Below are 25,733 nucleotides of genomic sequence, written 5' to 3'. Positions count from 1 at the left end.
AGTGCTCTTAACTGCCCAGCCATCTCTTCCCACCCTGAAAAAGTATTTCTGGGCTTTATGTGGTAGCTGCTATATTGGGCTGGAGAGAATCTGTGATGAATGAAACCCCAGTGACCTCCAGTTTGCCTTTCTGGAGTTGGGCAGTAGAAACCAAACATGTACCCAATGATTACTAGTTCCTAGAACCTGACCTCTCAAGGTGTTCAAGGGTACATTTGTAAACATAACCGATGTTCAGCCAGGCTTATAATCTCAGACCTATAATCTCATCTACTTGAAAGACTGAGACAGGAGGACTCCAAATTCATCCAGGGCTTCAGAGTGATTTTAAAGCTAATTTCTAGGGGGCAACTTAGTGAGACCCTGTCTCAAAATAAAAAGGGAAGACAGGGCTGGGGGTAAGTGTACCTCCGTGGTAGAGACCTTGTCCAACTTGTCACAAGGCCCTGGGTTCCGTCCCTTGTCAGCAAAGCAAACAAACAAACTACTTCCACTGTACAAAGGACTCTTCGTGGAGTTCACGCTGTAGATTTTAGGATGATCCGGTCACACATAAGTATGTATGGATATAAATGGTGTGTGAGTGTAGCCAGTGGAAAACCTCGGACAAAATGAGGAATTCTAAAAAAATTCTGAAACTCAGCCTGGGTACTCATGGAGTACATGTGAAGTTGATGCTTCAAGTCTGAGATCTAGGCAAGGGGATGGAGGAGGGGGAGGGCGTAAGCACAGCACTAGGGGCGCGGCGCCTATTAACTCTTCAGGCCCTTTCCACAGCAGTCCTCACATTCGGGGCTATCCAAAGATAGGGAATGCTTTTTACATCCCAGCCGTGCGCTTGCACTGAGTTCAGGCCTCTCAGCTCCTTGCACCGAAGCAGCTGCCTAGAATCTTCCTTCTTCCGGGGACTCGCTGACAGCGGACAGGACAGCCGCCACTGCCTCGGCTTCCTGGGGGCTCCACTGTCTGGAACCATCAGTACTCGCTATGATAGAAACGACCTCTCTGGGAACTGAACACTACTTCTTGTCCTTGCTGTAATGAAAGTCACCCGCGTGCCCCCAGGAATGTGTCAGCATACATTTGCGGCTGGATTTAAATAATAGAGTGTGGTTTGGGTAATCCGTCTGGGGCTGGAGCTCCCCTCTTCGCCCAGCACTCATTCCCCCCTCCCCCAGCCCTTTGCTACCGAATTTTCTCTCTTTGCACTTTTAATGCTTTGCTTATGTCATTCCCATTAGCAAGCTTTCCTCCTCGGGTTCATATTCCAGTCGTGAAATAGTTCACATAGCACAGTGAAGACATAATATTTACAGGAACTGAAGATGGGTGGATTTGATAGTGGCTTGTGGAAAAGCCTTCAGCACAGTTAAAATAACAAAGAATTGAAGAAGCAGATATTTGCAATGATTTCCCAAGAAACCCCACTCTCCACCCCCAACACACACTAGAGCAAACCTTAAGTAAGAATCCAGGGATATAGTGCCCTGGGTGAGAAAGTTTGGTTCTGCTGTTTTACAGCACAGATTCTAAGCAGAACTCTGTTGTCAATAGCTTTCCAACAAAGGACGAAGTGGAATGTGTCTGTTTCCACATTCTTGGAGAAACAGCCCTGGGAGACCTCAAAGCCTGAGGTAGAGTGACTGACTTCGTCGTTTTGAAGACCCTCTCAGCTACAGAGAAAGAGAAAGAGGGCACCAATCTGAGAAGGATCTGGAGGGCTTGTGTTAGCATGAGAATGAAATGAAACCGTCTGTATCCTGTTTGAAGTGGAAGGGCAGCTAGGGAGGAAATGAAGCGAGGAAGGAGCTGGGAATTTTCCAAATTTGGTAGCTTGGATCCAAAATGTTGGCATTTAAGGTCTAGGAAAGGGAGAGTCACCAGACAGCAGGGGCGGGGTGTCCCACGGCAGCTTGGTAGGGTGGGGGTGAAGGGGCTATCCTATCTGTCTCTCTCCTTTCCTCTCTCTCTCTCTCTCTCTCTCTCTCTCTCTCTCTCTCTCTCTCTCTCTGTCTCTCGCTACTTTTCTTTCAACACACTCTCTCTCTCTCTCTCTCTCTCTCTCTTTTTGTTTTTTGTTTTTTGTTTTTTGTTTTTTGTTTTTTGTTTTTTTTGAGACAAGTAAGTTTCTCAGCTGGGCAGTGGTGGCGCACGCCTTTAATCCCAGCACTTGGGAGGCAGAGGCAGGTGGATTTCTGAGTTCGAGGCCAGCCTGGTCTACAGAATGAGCTCCAGGACAGCCAGGGCTGTACAAACAAAACTTGTCTCTAAAAACAAATAAACAAACAAAAGTTTCTCTTCTCCCATGTGCATCTGAAAGAGAGAGAGGGAGAGACAGAGAGACAGAGAGAGAGGGAGAGACAGACAGCTATCCTTGTAGGGTAAATTCTCTTCTCCCACCCTTTACATCCCAGGGATCAAATTCAGGTGGTCAGGTTTGAGTGATAAGCACCTCTACCCACTGATGAGGTGTCATTAGCACCTTAGTATTTACTTTTTTTTTTTTTTTCTCGAGACAGGGTTTCTCTATGTAGCCCTGGCTGTCCTGGAACTCACTCTGTAGACCAGGCTGGCCTCAAACTCAGAAATCTCCCTGCCTCTGCCTCCCAAGTGCTGGGATTAAAGGCATGTGCCACCACTGCCCGGCTAGTATTTACTTTTATCTGATTTTTGTTTTATTTTGTGTTTTTGTTTCTCATTTGTTATCAGACACTAAGCCTTATCTTACAAAGCTCATCTATTCAATATGGATCCCAGTCATCTACACATAGTAGGTGCTCACCAAAGGTGTTAAGTGACTGCAAAGAGCAGGATACTAGAGTCTGCACAATTTGAATTAAGGAAGGATTAACCTCAGAGGCCCGCCCTGTCTCAGTACCTTCTGGCTCATATACAAGGAAATGATATTTTGAAGGACGTAAAAACCCCTTTCTTCGCTGCAGGGAATTCTGAAACCACTGGGAAATAGAAAACAAAACAGGGTCATCTGATAAAAATACAACTAAAATATCTCAAACTAGATGTATGATATAAATGCCCCAGAGCTGCCTTTATCCAAACACACAGACTAAGATATTTAATGTGAAACCCTTCACTTCTTCATATGGTCACTTTACTGTGTGAGTCATAAAGGAGTTAGAAAGAGCCAAGCATAGTGGTACATGTTATAGTTCCAGCATTCAGAGAGCTGAGACAGGAGGATTTCCAGGAGTTCAGGACCACCGGAGGTTATATAAGTGAGTAACAGGTTAGCCATGGCTATATAGAGAGACCCTGACTTAGAAACACAGAAAACAGAACAAAACAGGAAGAAGGGGAAGAGGAGGAGAAAGAGAAAGAGTTGTCCCGGAAAATGGCTTAGGGCCATGAGAAGAGTTACTAGCTAGCATGGCTCAGAATCATCTTTTGGTGAGCTGTTTCGGTGGACCAATGTAGAAAAAATGGCGTGAACATCAGAGTTTTTATTGTTTATTTTCTTTTCTATTCATTTCTATCTTCCAGACTATGTCACAATCCTTTGCTTATCTCTTTTCCAAGTTCTAAATTCAGACGGCCATCTGCCGGATGAAGCCCAGAGTTCAAATGAACTTGACTTGGATGTCAAGTACTAGACACAAACACACACAGTTCCTATCTGCAGCAAGCAGAGTCTGGGCAAAAGCAAAGACTGTTAACCCACAGACAGCCCCTGGGCATGTGTCCCAGGACTTATTCCAAACCACTTTATGAGTCTGGTCAGAGGGCTAGAAGGGCCATGCTTTCATGCTACATGTGTGTGAACCAAGCAAGAGCACATGGAGATGTTTACAACAGCAGAGATCAGACCGGCTCCATGGGACTGATGTACCCGATACATCTGGGGCCTCAGTGACCCTGGGCGTGTGGATTTATTCTGTGTAGTTCATGCAAGTCAATGTATAGTCCCCCTAAGTGTGCTCAGTCACAGCCAGATTGCTCCCAGAAGCCAGTAGCTGGAACAGGGGATAGGGCTATTCACCAAGAAGCAAGAGACTTGGATCCTTTATCCTGTTGAATTAGGTGCTGTTCCTGGTACTGGGGAAGTAGCTTTTCTTCCTCCTCTGTGGAACTCAATGTCTTGGCACGATCTCAGCATACTGTAAAGTGTGTGTGTGTGTGTGTGTGTGTGTGTTTAGATAGGGTTTCACATATCCCAGGCTGGCTTTGATAGATAGTCCAGGATAGCCTTAAACTTCTAATCTTATTGACTCCAAATCCTAAGTGCTATGGTTACAGTTTTGTAAATTCATTTTTTAAAAAATAAAAACTCTCAGTTCAACATTGTCTTCATTTTGAATTACTGGGGAGGGACAACTAGTCGTTTTAGTATTATAGTAATGAATATTTATTTATGTATGTTTTTACTATACTGGGTATTAAACCCATGTTAGGCTAATCTTGAACACTGAGCTACATGCCAAATTCTGTCCTTTTTTTTTGTTGGGATGGGGTCTCACTTTACTGCATTCAACTCTCAGACTCCTGGGTAGCTGAGATTATAACCTCAAACCTGTAGGCCCAGCCTGTGTAAGTTTTGTTTTCTTGAGACAAGGGCTCCCTATGTAGAATAGGCTGGCCTTGAACACACAGAGCTCTGCCTGTCTTTACTTCCCAAGCAAAAGGTGTTATTAAAAGGTGTGTACCACTATGCCTGGCCTGTATAAGTTTTACCATGCCTCTGTAGCCAGAATCTTGCCATTATTTACCCCAGGTTAGTCTCAAATTCCCAGTCCTCTTGCTTCCTCCTCCCTGGAGCTGGGATTACAAACATGGCCTAGTATGCCTAACAAGAGCTTTCAAATGTAAACATTTGTTACATTTTTTGTTTTTGTTTGTTTGTTTGTTTTTTGGAGACAGGGTTTCTCTGTGTAGCCCTGGCTGTCCTGGAACTCACTCTGTAGACCAGACTGGCCCTGAACTCAGAAATATGCCTGCCTCTGCCTCCCAAGTGCTGGGATTAAAGGTGTGTGCCACCACTGCCAGGCAACATTTGTTACATTTTTTGTGTGCAAATGTTTTCTAAAAAGTTACTTGTAGTGTTACAATTAAATTTGTGAATCTTTGAGGCCAGCCTTGTCTACACAGTGAGTTCCAGGATAGCCAGGGCTACACAGAGAAACCCTGTCTCGAAAAACAAAAAACAACAACAAAAAAAATTGTAAATCTGGGCTATAACACAGGACAACTTTGCCTTGTATGTGTGTGTGTTCATGTATGTTTGTGCGCTTGCATGTGTGTTTGTGTGTGTTTGTGGGCATGTGTGTGTGCATGTGTGTGTTGTAAGGGTCTCATGTATGATAGGCCTCACTGATTATTTATGGGTGGAATGGTTATGATTTTAAAATGAAAGTACCTCAGATCTTTCTTTCTGTGTACCAGATGCCAGAAACATCAAGAGAGCAGGGATGACAGGTATGTACAGTCCTAAGAACAGGTGCGTGTACGCCTTGGGTTGATAAGCCTTTGAACTATATTGATCATGAATATGCTACCAGGGTGTTGGTTTTGCTGAGGAGGATTGTGGTAAGAGGCAATGCCCTTTATAACTCTTTGTACTAATTCCAACATTTAAGAGGGAAAGGCAGGAGGATCACCACGAGTTTGAGACCAACCTGAACTAACCAGTAAAGCCTTGTCCCCAAACCAAACAAGTTTCTTATCTAAATATGGAAATCCATGCTGTTCCCTTAGCCGCAAGGCTTACTAGCCTTCTCTTTAACAACCTTCCATTTCACAAGTGTTTAGCAAACGCCTAGTCCAGATTGATACTTAGTAAACCAGGTAAGCTCCCCAGTCTTGAGGCGCTTAGGTTCTACTTGGAGAAGACAATGAAAACGTGCATGGAAAAACGGACAGTGTCAGCATTGTAGTGATAAATGCTCGGTAAAAGGGAAAACCAAGGGATATAAGAGAAAGTGACAGGTGAGGAGTGTACTACGCCGGGAGGAAAGCTATAATAGGCTTCCTGGAGAAGGCGACATGTGAGCGGACATTGCTAGAGGAAGAGTCAACAGCTCAGTGTTTGGGGCAAAAGGAAGCAAGGAGAGGGATAGGCCAGCAACAGAACCAGCTGAGGTCATTCAGGGAAAACACAGCATCTCTGCTGGAGTGGAGGGAGGCCAAGTGGTACAAGCTGAGGTGAGAGGCTAGGCAAAGGCCTGGGTGGAGGGGATGTAGAGATGCCAGGAGGAGTGGCGCTTTGCTTGTGTGTTTGATTTTAAAAAATCAAATTTTCAGCAGGGTGGGTTGTGTAGGACAGCAGGTCTGTTCAGAGTCCTGATTTAATTCACCCTTAAATGAGGAAGTAGAATCTGCTGGTGGGTGATCTGTCTCCATTTGCCCTTGTCTTAACTGATGACTTCATATCCAGAGTAGTCCAGAATCCAAAGGTAAAAATTTGTTCTGATGTCTTGAACCCATGGCCTTTTGCACTCTAGGCAAGTGAGGCTCCTGCCTCCAGCCTTGAGGATGAAATTCTTAGGTGAGTCCCTTTTATAATTTCACCAGTGATCTCTAACCCTTCAGGTAAACAGAGCAGCAAAAGAAAATCAGACCCCAGTTGGCAGTAAGCTGTCGCTGGAAGTTTTCTTACAAGACATAATCAAATACTAAGATGAAAAAAGTTGCTACATCTAAGCTGAAACTCTGATGGACCAGAGAGCAGCTTCGCACTGCATTCCCAGTGACTGGGTTGCATTTTTCCCAGTTGGGAAAGGATTTCTTTGGCGATACAGCAATCAATGCTTCTTTCAGCTTCTGTTAAGTAAGATGATGGATAAGATGTCTCAACACCTTGAAGCACGTCATGTGCCAGCCCTTCCTAGCCACCCTCGGCCCTGCCCATGGTGATGGTGAGATTTTCTCATTGGATGGGAGCCCTGCAGTTGAGGTTTCTCAGGGTGTGTTGCTGTCCTATAGGTTTAGTGACGTATGTGAGGTTCCTTTGGAATCCCAGCAGCTAAGCTGACCAGAACCACAGAAGGTCAGTTCAGGACACTTGAGCAGCTGAGAATCCAAAGAAGACCTCTCTTGTTGTCTGATAGTGTGTTCTTGTTTCTGAAGCGTGGCTCGGCATGGCAGACAGACGGGTGTGGGATTCTGCCACTAGTGGTGGAAGACGTAGCAAGCTTGGGCTGAAGCGAGTTGGTCTTCAGTACCCACGCGGTCCCGTTTCCTCAGCTCCAGATGGATCTGCTTCTGGCATTACACAGCCTTGTTTAAGTGCTCGCATTAGCAGCAGGATGGGGTTCCTATTGAAGCATCATCTCTTGTCAGAAAGCCAAGAGTTGCTCAGAATGAAAACAGAATTCTTCCCAAAGAGGCTAAATCACTTGCACTAATTAGTCGCAGTGGTGGCGGGTGCGTGGGGTGGTGCTAGTGGCAAATCTGTGCCTGTGCTCTTCTAAATAAGGACAACTTGGGCTTTGTTCACAAGCAGAGGCATACGATGCTGACGAGCCTTGATCCCCTAAGACCCCGTGTTGGGCTCACATTCGTGTGAGTCCCACAGAGATTGTGGGACACTTCTTGTCGGATCCAGACATTCAGAATGAACACATTTAGAATACTTTCAACAGTAACTGTCATTGTAGATTATGTGGTGTCTATGTATGGGCACTACAGCCCTTCTCACAGGGTAGCATCGCAGCGGGAGTCTGATCCTTTGGTTTTCCACCCACCATGAACCACTAGCATGTTACACCACATAGGCTGCACCAACTGAAAGATAGCTCAAACATGTTATGCATTTTATCTTTCCTATTTTTTGACTATTCCTACCCAAGAATGTTAAGTCTTGTCCTTCCCTCTTCCCTTTTGGCTTTTTGAAATAGTCTCACGTAATCCAATCTGGCCTTAAACTTACTATGTAGCCTTGTCTCAAAAAGGGGGTGAGGGAAGCATAAAAACAACCAAAGAAGTACAAAAAATGGCTTTCCCAAGTCACCAAAAGAGTTGATTCTGGTGTGCACATCTGCCTGACTACTGGTCTCGTGCTCTGACCACAGCCCTTCACCACTAGACCACACTTCCCTAAATAAATAACTACTTCTGCATGCCGGGGACGGGGCATGTGCGGCAGCACTTACGTAGGTGGCGCAGACGACAGCCTTTCACTTAATGTTGCAATAACACAGGCTAAACAATGCACACCCAACTTCGAAAAGTTACCGAATGTCTTGATGCTGGTCAGGTTTCTCTACCGTTCAACCACGCAACAGAGCAAAATCAGCAGAGCCTGCACAGATAAGAAAAATCTGCTGAGAAAAACGAGTTTCCTTCCTTCCTCCTTTTCTCCTCCCCCTCTTCCTTCCTTTCATTTCTTCCTTTAGCTCCAGATAACCCAACATTCCCTGTGTAGCCAAGGATGACTTTAAACTTTTGATCTTCCTACATCCACACACAAGTACAGGCATTACAGCATGGGATACCATGCCTGGCTCCTCGGCTCCTGGTTTTGGCTTGGCTGTTTCTTTTCGTTTTGTTTTTATAAGTCAAGGCCAGTTTCACTATGTAACCAAGGCTGGCCTGGAGATCCTTATGTAGTCCAGATCCAAAGCCATCCTCTTTCCTCTGCTCATTGAGTACTGGGGCTACAGGCGGGAGTTACTATACCTACATTGAGTTTGTTTTTTTATTTGGGTTGAAATCAGTCTGGAGATTCTGTAGCCTTTTGACTGTTGATTTCCAGTGAGAGGAACTCAGCACACAGATAAGCATTCATTGCCAAAGTTGTGCTTCACGCTCAGGCTTGTCCAGGCCACAGAATCCCTGCCCTACTGGGAGACAGCACTAGGCAATTTGGAGCACACACACATATCTCTCTCAAAGTTGCTCTGACCTTTGCAAATGGCAAAGATAATTTCACATGCAGGCGATGATTTGTCTTTATTATTAGGCTACATTGTGTGAGCTCCATTTTTTAAAAAAAGCTTTTTTTTTTTTTTTGGTTTTTGGAGACAGGGTTTCCTGGCTGTCCTGGAACTTCCTCTGTAGACCAGGCTGGCCTTGAGCTGAGAAATCCACCTGCCTCTGCCTCCCAAGTGCTGGGATACTCCACCACCACCCGGCTTAAAAGCTTTATTTTTAATTGGCAGATCGTTGTATAAACTTGTGGGGGGTGTTTTAATACATTTATATATTTTGCAATCCTCAAACCAGAGTAATTTGCATCCCTACCATCTCAAATGTTTATAATTTCTTTGTGGATAAAAGTATCCAAAATCCTTTCTTCTATTTATAGATATTTTGAAACACATGTTATTAGCCAGGTTTAGCGACATGTATCTGAAATCCTAGCACTTGAGAGGTGCAGGGAGGAAGTCAGGAGGTCAAGGTTATCCTCTGCTACCTAGTGGATGTTGGCTAGCTTTGAGGCCCTGTCTTAAAACATGAAAATGTGTGTGCTTGTGCATGTGTGGATGTGGGTGTGAATGTACATGCATGTACATGTGTGTATGTGCATGTATACGCACATGTATGTATTTGTGTGCATGTATGTATTTGTGTGGATGTGTGCATGTGTGAGTATGCATGTATGCATGTGTATGCAGTGTGTATGTGTGCATGCATGTGTATGGTTTACTCAGTAGAAGACCACGACCTATCCTTTCTGCCTAACTGTATCTTTGTACTAGTCCACTAACTTTCCCTATCCTTCTGGCCACTGGTAACCTGTTTTCTTCTCTCTTATTCCATAAGTTCCACACTGACATTTCAAATGTAAGTGAGATCACATGCTATGTGTCTTTTGGTGTCTAGCTTAAGCTCATGGGCCTGTACACATCAGGAGTCACTGTACCACTGAGCCATACCCCCAGTCTGCCCATTTCTTTCTTTCTCTCTCTCTTTCTTCTTCCTTCCTCCCTCCCTTCCTTTCTTTCTTTCTTTCTTTTTTTTTTGAGACAGGGTTTCTCTGTGTAGCCCTGGCTGTCCTGGAACTCACTGTATAGACCAGGCTGGCCTCGAACTCAGAAATCCGCCTGCCTCTGCCTCCCAAGTGCTGGGATTAAAGGCGTGCGCCACCACTGCCCAGCTGTGCCCTATTTCTTAAGATGTGATGGTTATACTAATGAGTGGGTGCCATGAACAAGTTGAGATGTAAGGGTGTCTTATAGGATGACCACTGGTCGGGGAGGAGACAGAGGGTCTGAGTAGAGAGGGCTTGGGTCCTATACGATGCTCTGACCCTTTTCAATCCTGGTCTTACCCAGAGGACAGATGATCTAGGCCCCACTCTGTATTGCAGTCACTTCCTCTGAATTCTGTCTCTAACCCTCACTGTGCCCCTGGCTACTTCATTCTTAGATCTGTCAAGCCACTTACTGCAGTCCCATAATACTCTATTCACTAACTTGTATATCTTCCGCAGAGGCTTGGCTCCAGGTGAGGGTAAGGATAGGTCCACCCCATTCACTACAGGAAGTGCCAGCCTCTATCCTAGTCCTTCAGTAGTTCTTTGTTAAATACACAGGAGAAGATACAACCACAAAGGGCTGTTCTTTTAAAATTATAGTGTGTGTGTGTGTGTGTGTTTTGTCTGCATGTATGTCTGTGCAATGTATGTGTGCCTGATGCCCAGGGATGCCAGATGAGGGTATTGGATTCCCTGGAACTGGACTCACAGGCTGTGGGGTAGCCATGTGTCTAAGGGACTTGAACCTGGTTCCTCTGGAAAAGCAGCCAGTACTCTTAACCACTGAGCCATCTCTCCAGTCTCTGGCTTGTCCTTTTCAGAGGACAGATGTATTAGATGTCCAACTCTCCGGCCATAATGTTGCCAAGAAAGAAAAAAAAAAGCTATTTAGAGGAGGAAGGCTCACCCAAAGACCTCTTTCTTTTTTTTTTTTTAATTGCTAAAGTAAGTGATGTATGAGATAAATCCTGGATATAAAATCTTGACACATCTTTAAGGTGTTGGCCAGAGCTGCTTCAAACCCGAAAAGGAAATAAATCAAATCACTGTAGTTTTTCTCTACGAGCCCCTGAGATGTAGTTATGAGTGGAAGGCGAGGCCAGACAGACCCAGGAATTCAAAGGTTGACCTACTTTGTCGAAACTAATAAGAAGGAAGAGGTCTGCATAATCTTTCTGTCTCTCCCTTTCATAGTAAAGAACAGTGGAAGCGCATGACAGACTAGAATTCACAGAGAGCTGAAGGCCACAAAATCACTTCAGGGTTGAGCAGCTACACGAAGCCTGTTTCTCCATCGTGTTGTTCTCTTTCCCTTCCCCCTCCCCTTCGAGTGAGAAAAAAAAAGCGCCTAAATTCCCACCAACATAAACTAATGACATACAATGATGAAATTCTGTTTTCACCTCTGCCTGTGACAGGGAATGCAAAAATAGCAAGTGGCCTATTTCCACGAATCCCCGCCTCCCTGCCCTCCCCGCTCCCGCTGGGTTTGGATCTCTAAGAATGGAGGCTAACGCACAGGCTGGAGCCAGCCGGGATCAGCCCCCGAACCCGAGGGTGATGTCAGTCGGCGGGAGCGGCCGCAGTAGCCTGGCCTGGGAGGCTGCGGGTGCTGGGGAGCAGGGAGGGCGGGTGGCCTGGATGGGCGGACCGTGAGCCCGTCCGCGCGGCGTCGCCAGGAGACGGCCCTGGCGGCGCTGTGTTGCTGTAAACAGCCGCTGTTACTATCTATAGCAAGATCGCCTAGCTCCCGGGTGCGGCGGCCAGAGGCAGGTTTGTGGTTCTGCACCCCCTGCGCCCCTAAAAATCCATCGGCTACCCTAATCCTCTCTAGTCCGTCTTGGAATGCCCACCGGTTGGCTTGACCCTTGGGACTCATAGCATGGAGACGAGGGGACACATGAGTTCTGTGAGGATCTGCGGTTTCCTATCCCAGAGGTGACCGGCGCTCTGGGGCCGAGCCCAGTCAGTCTAACCCGGCTTGTCCTCTGCGGAAGGACAGGAGGCTGAGGGCATGTAGGGGTGTGTTTGTTCTACACTGAAGCACCTGGTCTCTCCAAAGTTCCATCTTCCAAGACTCAAAGCTGTGCTCAGGTCCCAGACGCCAAAATCTCCGCACAGCTGGGAACCGTGGTTCACGCTCCCTCTCTCTCCTCCCTTCTCCCCCCCCCCCCCCCCCAAATCCGAACTGGAAAATCACCCGCTGCGGATTCCTTGTAAGCGCAGTTCCCAGGATGCACGGATTCAGGCCCCTACCTCCCCAGCACTTACGGGCCTTCTCCTCAGAAGCTCACCTCATTTTGTAATTCTAAGCTGCCCCCTGCCCCCACTCGCCCTCCGGCCTCAGCTCAAAACTAAGCACATGACCCCTTCAGGCATCCTTGCAGGGTGGTTTTGCACAATGTTTATCCGTCAGTGTCTCCGGGGACAGTCACCCTGATAGCTCTAAGTGGCAGGGTCGGGGAGTGGGTGCCGTCGTCCTTTAAAACACGAATTAATGAATGAACTCAGTATTGTAGGTAGAGCAGGTTATTGTGCACGTATTTAGAATCTTTCACTTGCTTCTTCCTACTTCAGTCCTAATGTTTCTTCAGGCCAGGGGCTGGAGCGAGGATTTGAGAAGCTGACCCCCCCCCTTTTTTTTTTGCACTGATTTGGGATGGGGTGGGGGCTGATGTGGGCAAGCTTTCCTTTGGGAACAGAGGCTTGGAGCCTTTAGGGCTGCGTACCTGCTTCTCCTAATACCAGAGACTCAAAAAAAAAAAAAAAAAAAAAGAAAAGAAAAAAAAAAAAGAAAAAGTTCAGAGTAGAAAGGAAGTGACCCCGGTCTCATCCTCTGACCCTGGGAACCGGGTCCACATTGAATCAGGTGCGAATGTTCGCTCGCCTTCTCTGCCTTTGCCGCCTCCCCTCCCCCGGCCGCGGCCCCCGCTCCCCCCTGCGCTGCACCCTCAGAGTTGGCTGCAGCCGGCGAGCTGTTCCCGTCAATCCCGCCCTCCTTTACACAGGATGTCCATATTAGGACATCTGCGTCAGCAGGTTTCCACGGCCGGTCCCTGTTGTCCTAGGGGGGGACCATCTCCAAAATCCTACATGAAGAGGGTCCAGGAGACCCCCTAAGATCCCAATTGCGAACACTCATAGGTGAAAGTTAAATGTCGAGACGGGGGTAGGAAGCCTGGGACGCGGAGTTGACGACAGAGCGCCCGCAGAGGACCTTGGGGCGCGCTTCCCCCCCTCCAGTTCCGCCCAGTGACGTAAAGTCCATTGACAGCGCTTCTATAAAGGCGCCAGCTGAGGCGCCTACTACTCCAAACCGCGACTGCAGCGAGCAACTGAGAAGACTGGATAGAGCCGGCGGTTCCGCGAACGAGCAGTGACCGCGCTCCCACCCAGCTCTGCTCTGCAGCTCCCACCAGTGTCTTCCCCTGGACCCCTCGCCGGGCTTTCCCCAAACTTCGACCATGATGTTCTCGGGTTTCAACGCCGACTACGAGGCGTCATCCTCCCGCTGCAGTAGCGCCTCCCCGGCCGGGGATAGCCTTTCCTACTACCATTCCCCAGCCGACTCTTTCTCCAGCATGGGATCTCCTGTCAACACACAGGTGAGTTTGGCTTTGTGCAGCCGCCAGGTCCGCGCTGGGGGTCTCCGAGGAGGGGACACTGGAGTGTGACTCTCAGGGAGGTGGAGGGATCTTCCTTGTTCGCTCCGGAGGGAGACTGGCGCGGTCAGAGCAGCCCTAACCTGGGAACCCGGGACTTGTCTGAGCGCGTGCATACTTGTCATAGTAAGACTTAGTGACCCCTTCCCGCGCGGCAGGTTTATTCTGAGTGGCCTGCGCTCTTCTCTCGGTGACTTGTTTCTGAGATCAGCCGGGACCAACAAGTCTCGAGCAAAGACTCGCTAACTAGAGCCTGGGAGGCGGCAAACGGCGGCAATCCCCCCTCCCGGGGCAGCCTGGAGCAGGGAGGAGGGAGGAGGGTTCTGCGGGCGGGTGTGTAAGGCAGTTTCATTGATAAAAAGCGAGTTCATTCTGGAGACTCCGGAGCAGCGCCTGCGTCAGCGCAGACGTCAGGGATATTTATAACAAACCCCCTTTCGAGCGAGTGATGCTGAAGGGATAACGGGAACGCAGCAGTAGGATAGAGGAGAAAGGCTGCGCTGCAGAATTCATGGGAGGATATTGGGAGAGCTTTTTATCTCGGATGAGGTGCATACAGGAAGACCCAAGCAGTCTCTGACCGGAATACTTCTCTCTCCCTGCTTCATGCGACACTAGGGCCACTTGCTCCACCTGTGTCCGGAACCTCCTCGCTCACCTCCGCTTTCCTCTTTTTGTTTTGTTTCAGGACTTTTGCGCAGATCTGTCCGTCTCTAGTGCCAACTTTATCCCCACGGTGACAGCTATCTCCACCAGCCCAGACCTACAGTGGCTGGTGCAGCCCACTCTGGTCTCCTCCGTGGCCCCATCGCAGACCAGAGCGCCCCATCCTTACGGACTCCCCGCTCAGTCGACTGGGGCTTACGCCAGAGCGGGAATGGTGAAGACCGTGTCAGGCGGCAGAGCGCAGAGCATCGGCAGAAGGGGCAAAGTAGAGCAGGTGAGCAGCGATTCTGGACCTGCGCGGGGGGGGGGGGGGCGGTGAAGGCGAGAGGAGGGGGCGGGGACGCACACACGACACATCAGAGGGTGAAACCTCGATGCTACTGCCTACACTTCCTGACCAGGAGCCATGGCTGCAAGCCCTTCCCTCCCTTGTCAGATTCTGACAGTTGGTCCCAAGAAATACTCTATAGTTTTCCTGACTGCTTCCTACCTCTTTCTCTAGTCTGGGAGCGGCTTTGTTCCCCTGCTAAAGATCTCACTTTAAATGCAAGTCACACTCAGCCTGCCAACTGCAGGTTAGAAAAACTGCTTCGCCAAGAGGTGCGGGTGCTGTAGGAGCCAGTTTCACTGGGGTGACTGAACGGAGGTGACAACAGACAACCTTATTGAATGTTGGTCCTTTTCTTCTTATAGCTGTCTCCTGAAGAGGAAGAGAAACGTAGAATCCGAAGGGAAAGGAATAAGATGGCAGCAGCCAAGTGCCGGAATCGGAGGAGGGAGCTGACAGACACGCTCCAAGCGGTAGGTTGAGCCAGCTGCTACTCCTGAAACTTTATTATTATAGTTGGAGCTTGGGACTATGGGCCCAGGGTCCTTGAGCAAGCCTGTGTCTTATGCTTTCTTACATCTCTCCCTGTGCAGGAGACAGATCAACTTGAAGACGAGAAGTCTGCGTTGCAGACCGAGATTGCCAATCTGCTCAAAGAGAAGGAAAAACTGGAGTTTATTTTGGCAGCCCACCGACCTGCCTGCAAGATCCCCGATGACCTGGGCTTCCCAGAGGAGATGTCTGTGGCCTCCCTGGATTTAACCGGGGGTCTGCCTGAGGCTGCCACCCCAGAGTCTGAGGAGGCCTTCACCCTGCCCCTTCTCAACGACCCTGAGCCCAAGCCGTCCTTGGAGCCAGTTAAGAGCATCAGCAACATGGAGCTGAAGGCTGAGCCCTTTGATGACTTCTTGTTTCCGGCATCATCTAGGCCCAGTGGCTCGGAGACCGCCCGCTCTGTGCCAGATGTGGACCTGTCCGGTTCCTTCTATGCAGCAGACTGGGAGCCTCTGCACAGCAGTTCCCTGGGGATGGGGCCCATGGTCACAGAGCTGGAGCCCTTGTGCACTCCAGTGGTCACCTGTACTCCCAGCTGCACTACTTACACGTCTTCCTTTGTCTTCACCTACCCTGAGGCTGACTCCTTCCCTAGCTGTGCAGCTGCCCACCGAAAGGGCAGCAGCAGCAACGAGCCCTCCTCTGACTCACTGAGCTCACCCACACTGCTGGCCCTGTGAGCAGTCAGAGAAGGTGAGGCAGCTGGCATCCAAAAGTGCCACTGCCTGAGCTGGTGCATTACAGAGAGGAGAAACACGTCTTCCCTCGAGGGTTCCCGTAGACCTAGGGAGGACCTTACCTGTTCGTGAAACACACCGGGCTGTGGGCCTCAAGGACTTGCAAGCGTCCACATCTGGACTCCAGTCCTCACCTCTTCCGGAGATGTAGCAAAACAAAACAAAACAAAAACAAACCGCATGGAGTGTATCGTTCCTAGTGACACTTGAGAGCTGGTAGTTAGTAGCATGTGAGCCAGGCCTGGGTCTGTGTCTCTTTTCTCTTTCTCTTTACCCTTCTCATAGCATTAACTAATCTGTTGGGTTCATTATTGGAATTAACCTGGTGCTGGATATTTTTCGGATTGTATCTAGTGCAGCTGATTTTAACAATACCTACTGTGTTCCTGGCAATAGCGTGTTCCAATTAGAAATGACCAATATTAAACTAAGAAAAAGATAGAACTTTATTTTCCAGTAGATAGAAATAAATAGCTATATCCATGTACTGTAGTTCTTCAACGTCAATGTTCATTGTCATGTCACTGATCATGCATTGTTGAGGTGGTCTGAATGTTCTGACATTAACAGTTTTCCATGAAAACGTTTTTATTGTGTTTTCAATTTATTTATTAAGATGGATTCTCAGATATTTATATTTTTATTTTATTTTTTTCTACCCTGAGGTCTTTCGACATGTGGAAAGTGAATTTGAATGAAAAATTTAAGCATTGTTTGCTTATTGTTCCGAGACATTGTCAATAAAAGCATTTAAGTTGAATGCGACCCACCTTGTTGCTTTTTATTCTAAGAGTTTTGTTTGGTTTCGGGAAGGCCTCCAAGAGAGACCAGTTTGTCAAGATGGGTGGGTCCTGGAGGGGGACACGCCCTCTGTTCCCTTATCACTCATAAGAAACGCTAGTTCAGGGTATTTTACTGATATGTGTGTTCATATTGCATTGCTAAGATTTTCTACCTACCTGCCCTGGGGGCTGGAAGCTGCCTGTAACAACTTGTGCAAGGACGTGCTTTCCTGCTTCTCTTGAGGGAGCATTCTTAAATTTATGTTCTTATTTTCACCTTAGTGATTTTCATGGGAAAGGAATCCTTTGAACAGAGCCTTGTTCTATTAAAAAAAAAAAATTTTTTTTTGTATTGTTCAGGATAGAATCTTGCTAGGTACCCTAGGATGGCTTCCAACTCACCTCTTCCCTCAGCCCTGCCAGTGGTGGTTATTATTATAGACAACCAAGTTTAGCATTTTATTCCCATGAAATCATGTGAAGATTTGCTTTTATCTTAAAAGTGAATGAACGGAAGGATAGTTGAAATAAGCAATCTTCCATACTGCAAACCAAATCGCCACTTCCCCTTTCTGTCCACTTATTAGGCTGAACTGCCTCTTTAAAAACAATAACTTAAAAATATATTTATTTATGTGGGAAGGGCATTCATGTGCCACAGTACTTGAGGTCACAGGACAACTTCCAGAAGCATCTCAAGAACACAAGCTTTGACAGGGAATTGAACTCAGGTTATCAGGCACCTTTATCTACCAAACCAATCTTGCCAGTCCCTCCTTTAGAGGTGTATTTATTTCTATTTTCTGTGCAAAGATGTTTTGCTGGCGTGTATGTCTATGCACCATGTGCATATGCAGTGTCCACAGAGGCTGGAAGATAGAACTGGAGTTCTGAGACAATGGTGGCTATCCAAGCAAGCGTTAGGAACCTAAATCTGGGTTTTCTGCAAGACTAACAACTGCTCTTTAACCGCTCAGCCATCTCCCCAGCCCTCCTAAACTGCCTCTTCATACTTAGCCTTAAAAGTTTTCCCTTGGTTAAAAACAAAAAACAAACTTTCAATTGTTCATTTTTGAGATAGGTCTAATGTAATCTAGTCTGACCTCAAACTTGCTATGTAGCTGAGGCTGGCCTTGAACTCCTGATTTTTCTGTTTATATCTCCCAAGTGCTGGTATTACAGGTATGCACCATCATACCTGGCTTCGGTTCTCTACTCTAACATATGTTCATTTAATCAACCCTTTTTATTCTCCAAAGAGAGCAGGCTATCTTCCTAGGCCACCATGAAAAACAAATTCCAACTTCCGAAGCTACTTTAACACTGGGTGTAATTCACAGTACAGTCAGGAGTTGGCGATTCAGAGATCTAGAGTAGCATAAATAAAGGCTGATTGACCAGTCTGTAAATAAGGAGTTACATAATAGCTCAGTAGGGAAGGGTCAGAAGACTCGGGGATAAGCTTAGCTTAGAAAGTTTATCATCTCAAAGAAGAACACTGACCTTTGTCTGGAACACCTCAGGTAATGACTGCTGCTCTTGCTTGCATACGTGCAAACTGAAAGGAAAGGAGACCGATTCCTACCCTTGCTCTCTGGTACCTAAAAACCAGAGACTGTTTCCACGCATGCTGGGTGGAAGGAGAGCCTTCAGGTCACGAGTGGTAATGAAAATCCCTCTGTGCTCACGGTGGGCTTCATACTCTATTGAGTTATGTTTCAATTTCAAATGACAATTCCATTACACGTGAGCTGCTAACCTATGAGCTGCCACGGTGATTGACACTTCAAAGCAGCTCACCCAACTCTCTCTAGAACGTCCTTTACAGCACACTCCAATGATTTTGCCAGTCCTGAGTTATGAGAGGCCTTGTTGGTACACCAATAATCCCAGAGCTGAGGAGAGAGGCTAGAGTTCTGGGCTTCACTGTGAGATCCTATATAAATTAAATGAAATGCAAAAAAAAGTAAAAATAAATAAATAAATAAATAAATAAATATTTAGGTTTAGGTTCATTATCTGCTATTTAAAAGGGTAAATAGCTGGGCAGTGGTGGCACATGCCTTTAATCCCAGCACTTGGGAGGTAGAGGCAGGCGGATTTCTGAGTTCGAGGCCAGCCTGGTTTACAGAGTGAGTTCCAGGACAGCCAGGGCTACACAGAGAAACCCTGTCTCTAAAAAACCCAAAAAAAAAAAAAAAAAAAAAAAGGTAAATAGCCTTTAAATATGATATCTAACTTTATAATTGCTGTAACATTTATAAGGACCCAGCTAGCTCCTTTAAATGTATGTTGATGAGGACATGAGAGGAATTTCCCAGGTTGCAGAGAGCAGCAAAGACAGCAGCTTGCCCTGGGGCCCTCACTAATGACCCTGGCAGCTGCAAAATTGCTAGGGAAGAAGAGCATCCCCCTTCCTTTGACAGGTCTGACACAAAGCCTTCCTCCAGGTCGCCACAGCCCAGGCTACACCCCATCCACAGGCAAACACTGAGACTCTAGGAAGACAGAATCTCTGAAAGGTTTCTCTGAGTTCATGGGATTCCCCCACAGGACTGACACCGTCTAAGGTCTCTGCCAGCTACTTCCATGATCTAGACAAAAGAAAGGAGTATCTTCTCTGTCTGGCCCAAAGACTCTTTCCAAATCCCCCCTCACTAGAAACTCTGGGTTCAGAAACTCCTGAGGATGACTGACACTAGGAATGTTACCTTTCTTTTGGGGGCACTTTCATCTCTTCTCAGAAGACAAAGCCTCAAACTAGTTTCAGTGGAACAATTACTTGCATGTCCTCAGTGCCACTAACACTGATACAAGTCCTGAATATACAAACAGAAAGGGCTAAAGACCAAGCAAGGGCCATTTTCCTTTGGAGACCGTGTCAAGCCTGCCCCACCAATGGACTCTAAGACCTAGTTCAGAGCTTTAGTACAGGATTAATGAACATTCTGCTCAGTGGGTGATGAATACATCCTATACTAGAAAGTAGTCTGTGCGTGTTCTGCTGTAGCTTCTGTTCCAGTCCCCCGTAAGATGTTAGGCAATAGGAATGTTACATCTTTTACATCTGTCTGCAGATGTAAAACACACAGCCACTTCTGTCCTTCATTCCTGGAATTCTTTCGTTGCCTCCCCTGGATTCCGCCTGCCTTTTCAGCAAAGTGAATGACTTCACAAAGACTGAAATTAATGTTAGATAATGGAGAAGAAAACCACTCATCTTTGCGGAACAGTGGATGTCAGCCCCCCCCCCAACACCTTCACACACCCTTAGAGCTCATGCAATCATCAAAACGAAAGAGGAGTACTTTTTGCTCTAATTACAGTTATTTTGTATCAACATCGATTCCCAAGTAAACCCATCATGCTATGTTTAATTAAGGGACAGCGTTCTCAGGCACAGGAAGAACTCTTAGATGGTTACCCTAAACAAATGATCCCAAGTTTCAATGTGTCGGAGGTAAAAGAAGAAACAAAAGCAACCTTTAAATTGTGCACAAGTTTCCTCTGAAACAATTCCTTGAAGGGCAAGGGAGAGATAGAGTGACATCTGAACACTGAACGCTTTAAATGGTGCTGCCTTTGCTTAGTTAACATTAAGGAGTTGACCCTTGATTCTTTTGGTGCCCTCAAGTCTCCATTCCCTATAAACACACAGGGCACGGGACTCCCTTCCATTCTTCACAAATCTAGTGAAGATGGGTATTTGTTTGTTTGTTTTGTGCTGTTGAGCCTCTAACTGGGCCTCTTTATCCAAACTGGCAAAGACATTCAGCTAAATTCAAGTCTCTTCCTAGACACCTCCTCCCCTGGTCACTCTACCTAGCGTGTCTTCTGTGCACACTCTCTACCTGACTTTCTCATGATTGGATCTCATAGCATTTCTCTATAGCTTGGTTTTCTTTTACTTAAAATGGTAAATGTCTAGTCCCTTTTGTATCTTGATCAGAACCGTGACTGTTAGGTTTGTTGATTGACTGCAAATAGATGAATGAATACAGATGACAATTATGAGAATGTCATAAGAGAGCTGGACCTTAGGAGGGGAAGATTAACTTCATAGATTTCTTCAAGGGTCCAAGACCACGGCTCTCTATTAAATACAAATCCCAGGCTGGAGAGATAGCTCAGCTGCTAACACCTGCCGCTCTTCCAGAGGACCCAGATTCAGTTCCTAGCATCCACAAAGCGCGGCTCATAACTGCCTATCACTCCTGCTATGGGGGAGGGGATCCAACATCCCCGGCTTTGGCGGGCTCCACCACTGACTCATGCACACACACACACATGTAAGTGAAGAGTAAAATGAATACAACGTAAGCAACAACAAATAGCAGGCTCTCCAGGTGTCTCAGCAGGTAAGAGAGCCTGGTGACCCACATTCTTCCCTAGAGACCGTGTAAAGGTGAAGGTAAAGAATCAATGCCACAGAGTTGTCCTCTGACCCCCAACATTTGTGCGCCCACACTCGCTTTAAAGAAATTCATGTTGCTCTAAGGACAGTGATTCACATCTACAATTCTAGCACTGGGGAGGCTAAAGCTAGAACATGAATTTGAGGATAGCATAGACTACAGAGTGAATTCCAGGACAGCCTGGGCCACAGAGTAAGACCCTGTTTTGTTTGTTTGTTTTGTTTTTAAACAACGCACAAAAAGATAATCAAAACGTTTTCACTTTGGTGCGAAACGTTCAGAGTCTAATACAAGTCTGTTTGAGTTCATTCAGTGTGCTGGAGGACACAACCTGTAATTTAGCCTGCGTTAGAATGGAAGAGTAAGGGTTACCGGTTCCCGTTATCAATATCACGATCATTAGCCAAGAGAAGATCCACATCTGCTGTGGATAAGATGTTCTAGATGTTGGTGAATAACTGGTCTCTGGAAGGAGCCAGTTGGGTAGGTTTCCCTTGTCTTTGCACACAGCAAAAAAGCAACAGAAATCTAACCAGTTTAGTTGCAATACAGTTCCACAGTTCCACAGACTCACTCGTGGACTGAGTTGAAATGCATTCCCTTTATCCAAAAAGCATTGTCCTGTTACTCAAGAGGATGCAGAGTAGAAAGGGTTCTGGCTATTGTTCCAAGGAGGCTGCCTAGTCTGGTCATCAGCTTTGCCTCTTAATCCCTTTCTAACTTTCAGCCCTGGTGCTTGGGTTTGGTTAAAGCCGGTGACTAGAAGTCTGGAGACACGCAGGTGTCTAATTGTTGGTTATGTTAGAAACTCTTTGTTCTAGAAACAGGCCCAGAGGCTCGGGATGTAGTGGTATAGGGCTTGCTAGCCTGTGTGAGGCCTTGGGTCGGCTCCCCAGCAATGCAAAATGAACAAACATAAGCAGTAAGCTTGTTCGGAAAGGACCCAGTTGAAAAGGCTTGGGACAAAAAGCACCTTTAATCTGACTGTAGGTCACCCAGGGTCCAGTTGCCATGTTTATTTGGGGGAGAAATTTACTGGGTTAATGGATTATATGACTGTCATGACAATGTGATAAATTTATCATGACAATGTGATAACGTAGTCTGGATCCAATTTTGCAAAGTGTCCCAGAGTATAGACTTAGTTCTGAATCCTGGTTCCTTGACCTTAGACAAATTAAGCAGTCTGTACTCAGTTCCCTCAGTGGTAAAATGGAGAGAGTAATTGTACCTGCCTAGTGAGACTGTTATGAGTATTCAGCAAAGCAAATCGGCATGTAGAGAGGGCTTATTACAGCTCCTAGGTGTGAAAAATATGGTAGAACTGTTGGTTGTTATTATGACTTCGGGAGATGGTGGTCAGTCAGAGAAACACATAGGACACATATTATATAGAATAATAAGGTTCTGGATGCCTACTGTATTATACTTTGGATTTAGAAGTGAGTAAGGCACAATTGTATTTTCAGAGTTTGGAATTCAAGGAAGGCAAAAGACATATAAATACATATACAATAATACCAGAAATAGACTTGAGGGATGAAAGGGAAAAGAAATAAGATATTCTTATTGGGGGAGGGGTGTCTCTAGGTAACCTCTGAGTTGGACTTTGGAGGTGGAAGATCAAGGTGTTGAACCACTCTCAAGGCACAGACTCATAAAACAACTGAGTTTGAATTTGCAAGGCTAAGTCTATAAAACGCACGGGGTGGAGGTAAGCGGAAGGGAGGGCAGGGAGTCTAACATTTACATCAATAAAATATCGCAGCATCAAAAGTCTAGGAAGTTAAAGGTAGGTCAAGAATAGATAACTGTGGCCAGATTGCTCCAAGCCTGGTATCTAATTAGATCAGTCTGTTCGAAGGTTTAGTTACAGCAGTGGAGGCAGGGATGGAGAGGGTCAAGAGAAGAGTAGGAGAAAGGACTGCCCAGGTTTGGTGATGGGGTAGATGTGGGTTGTGAGGGAGAGGGAGGAATCTATACTCATAGCTAGGTTTGCGAAGCTTGACACACAGGGACGCTTATGCTTCCCCCAGGGACTTTGTGTCCATAGAAAGAAGCATGGGTTTAAGGAATTTACCTTGCATGTGGAACAAGTTAGCTTGCAATGCCTAGAGGATCCATCTAGGGGGAGATGGAGGCTAGTCCCAGTAACCCAGTAGAAAATGGAAAGAGTTGATAGGGTTTATTCAGAGCACAAGGTTGGCACAGAACCTGTGGCCTTGGGGTCAGGTTTCCCATGAACCTGTTCGCACCAGGTTCTGTTTTATACTTTAGTGGAAGTACTGGGTCAGGGATTGCTCTGCTAATCAGTGTGCCTCTGACAACTGGCACTTGATAGGCACACAATCATTACCATGTCAAATGGTTGCCTCATTTGGTCCTCTCAACACAACAGTCCAACCAGGTAGCCATTGGTGTCTTCATGTCATAGGAGTGGAACATGATCCAGGAAATAGTAAGTGCATTGGCCAAGGGCCCACAACTGGTAAGTAGCAGACCTGAGATTTGAATACACACTTTGTGAATCTACAGCGCAAATTGCTTAACCGAGGTACCTGATCATTAGAATTTGACTCTAGTTATATGATCTACTCTTCTGAGATTATTTTTTAATGGCCATTAGGGGTGGTGAGATTAAAATCTCTCTAAGCCGGGGCTGGAGAGATAGCAAGTGAAGTGCTTGATCCCAAAGACCCACATAATAGAAAGAAAAAGGTAACTGTACAGATTGTTTTGACTACTGCATACACACAATGTAAACAAACAAACAAACAGCAAACAAATACATGCATTCTTGAGACTGAAGCAGGCAGGTCTCTGTATTTTTCTTTCATTTTATTTATTTATTTATTTATTTATTCATGTGTGTGCACTTGTGTCATGGTGGTATGGAGGTCAGAGGGCAACTTTTGGGAGTCAATCCTCTCTTTCCATTTCTACATGGCTTCTAGGCATCAAACTCAAGCCATCAGGCTTGATCTGCAAGGGCTTTACTAGCTGAGCTACCATCAACTTCTTTTTTTTTCAAGATGTATTATTTATGTATTTTATGTATTTAAGTACCTTGTATGCATGTACATCTGCACCCCAGAAGGTCTGAGCTGCCCTGTGGATGTTGGGATTTGAACCCTGAACCTTCAGAAGAACAGAGTGCTCTTAACTACTGAGCTATCTGTCCAGCCCCCACAACCCCTGACCCCCAGCTGAGCTATCTTGCTGGTCCCTTTAAACCAGTTTTGTTTGTTTGTTGATAAAGGGTCTTATCATTTAGCCTTGGCTGGTCTGGAAACTGGTAGTAGACCAGACTGGCTTTGAACTATAGAGATCCTACTACCTCTGCCTCCTGAGTGCTACCTTCCGCCCCCCCAAAACAGATTTGACACAAAGTAGCTAGTTATGGTGTAACCCCCAAATTGAGGAGTGGATATAGGAGGTTCACCTCTAAAAGACAGTTCAAGGCTATCTTTGGCTGCATACAAAGTTTGAGACCAACACGAACAGTACAAATCCTTTCTGGAAAAAAAGCAAAAACAAGCAAAACCAAACTGACCTAACAGAGCGACTGTGAAGGCAAACTGAGCTTGAGTCACTTCAGTTAGCTCTGTCACTGTGTGTGAGCACCTGGGGTTTGATGTGTGTTTACAGGTTATTGTGAAACAGTGTAGGTAATATTTTGTCATGCTTACTGGCAAATGCATTGTAGACATATTTAAGTATTCTTATTAGCTGTTATCGTCTTAGTGTGCTCTTTAAAATGGAAGATTTGTTTTAAATTGTTTGCTTTGAAACTGAAGGACAATCAGGAAAAACATGACACCGGCTATGCTATAGTCCTGGTACAAATTAAGCTACTGTCCTGCTTCCAGCGGATAGGCAGTCAGCACTAACTTGGACTCACAGTGTGCTAAACATTGCCCTAAACTATACAACTTTTAAACTTGTTTGTGTGTGTGTGTGTGTGTGTGTGTGTGTGTGACTGTTGAGATGGCTCAGTGGTGAACGGTGTACACTGCTCTTGCAGCGGACCTGAATCTGGTTCTCAGCACATACCTACATCCGGCACATCTGTACTAACATGCACAGACACATACATAAAAATTAATACAGATTTTATTAAAAATAGTCACCAGGGCTGTGGCTGTGGCTAGAATGCTTGCCTAATATTAAAGAAGTGCTGGGTTTGAGCGCCAGAACTGTTTGATTGTACAGGGTAGGATAGCTCATACCTGTCATGTCACCATTTGGGAACAGGAAGCAAAGGGATCAGAAGTTAGAGGTCCATTTCTCAGCTACACAATGAAGGCCAGATAACCTCGTATATACACAAAATAGTCACAAGTGCCCTCTAATGTAGGTCTTGCTATTCTGCTTACTTTATAGATGACAGTCTAGGTCACAGAAAGACTGTGGCCTGTACTTTATTATCCACCTGGAGTGGCGGCCCTGGAATCTGAGCCCAGTGTAAAGTGTCCCCAACGCCTTCATGCTCAGCGGCTGGTAAGCAAAACCAAGTCCGCGACAACCTTGCAGGCCGATGAAACGCTCGGATGGATAGGAAGGCTCCTCTCTGCGGGCTTTCCAGGATCCTCCCGGGGGCCTAAGCGTCCCTGCACCCTCCTTCTCGGTACTCTCCCGGCGCCCCAACTCTGCTCTG

General features: G+C 46.3%; 1 protein-coding gene across 1 annotated transcript; it reads left to right on the top strand.

Annotated features, from left to right (window-relative positions):
- Window positions 1–13,245: 13,245 nt before the first annotated feature.
- On the top strand, window positions 13,246–16,644 carry Fos (Fos proto-oncogene, AP-1 transcription factor subunit). Its single transcript, XM_028771856.1, has 4 exons — window positions 13,246–13,536; window positions 14,282–14,533; window positions 14,953–15,060; window positions 15,181–16,644. The coding sequence occupies exons 1-4, from the start codon at window positions 13,396–13,398 to the stop codon at window positions 15,820–15,822; spliced, it is 1,143 nt and encodes a 380-aa protein (XP_028627689.1). The 5' UTR covers window positions 13,246–13,395; the 3' UTR covers window positions 15,823–16,644.
- Window positions 16,645–25,733: the final 9,089 nt, after the last annotated feature.

This window comes from Grammomys surdaster, unplaced genomic scaffold (assembly GCF_004785775.1).
Source record: "Grammomys surdaster isolate TR1022 unplaced genomic scaffold, NIH_TR_1.0 210, whole genome shotgun sequence".
Taxonomy (NCBI): domain Eukaryota; kingdom Metazoa; phylum Chordata; class Mammalia; order Rodentia; family Muridae; genus Grammomys; species Grammomys surdaster.
The sequence above is the reverse complement of the archived record's forward strand: the minus strand, read 5'-3'. Positions and strand labels throughout refer to the sequence as shown.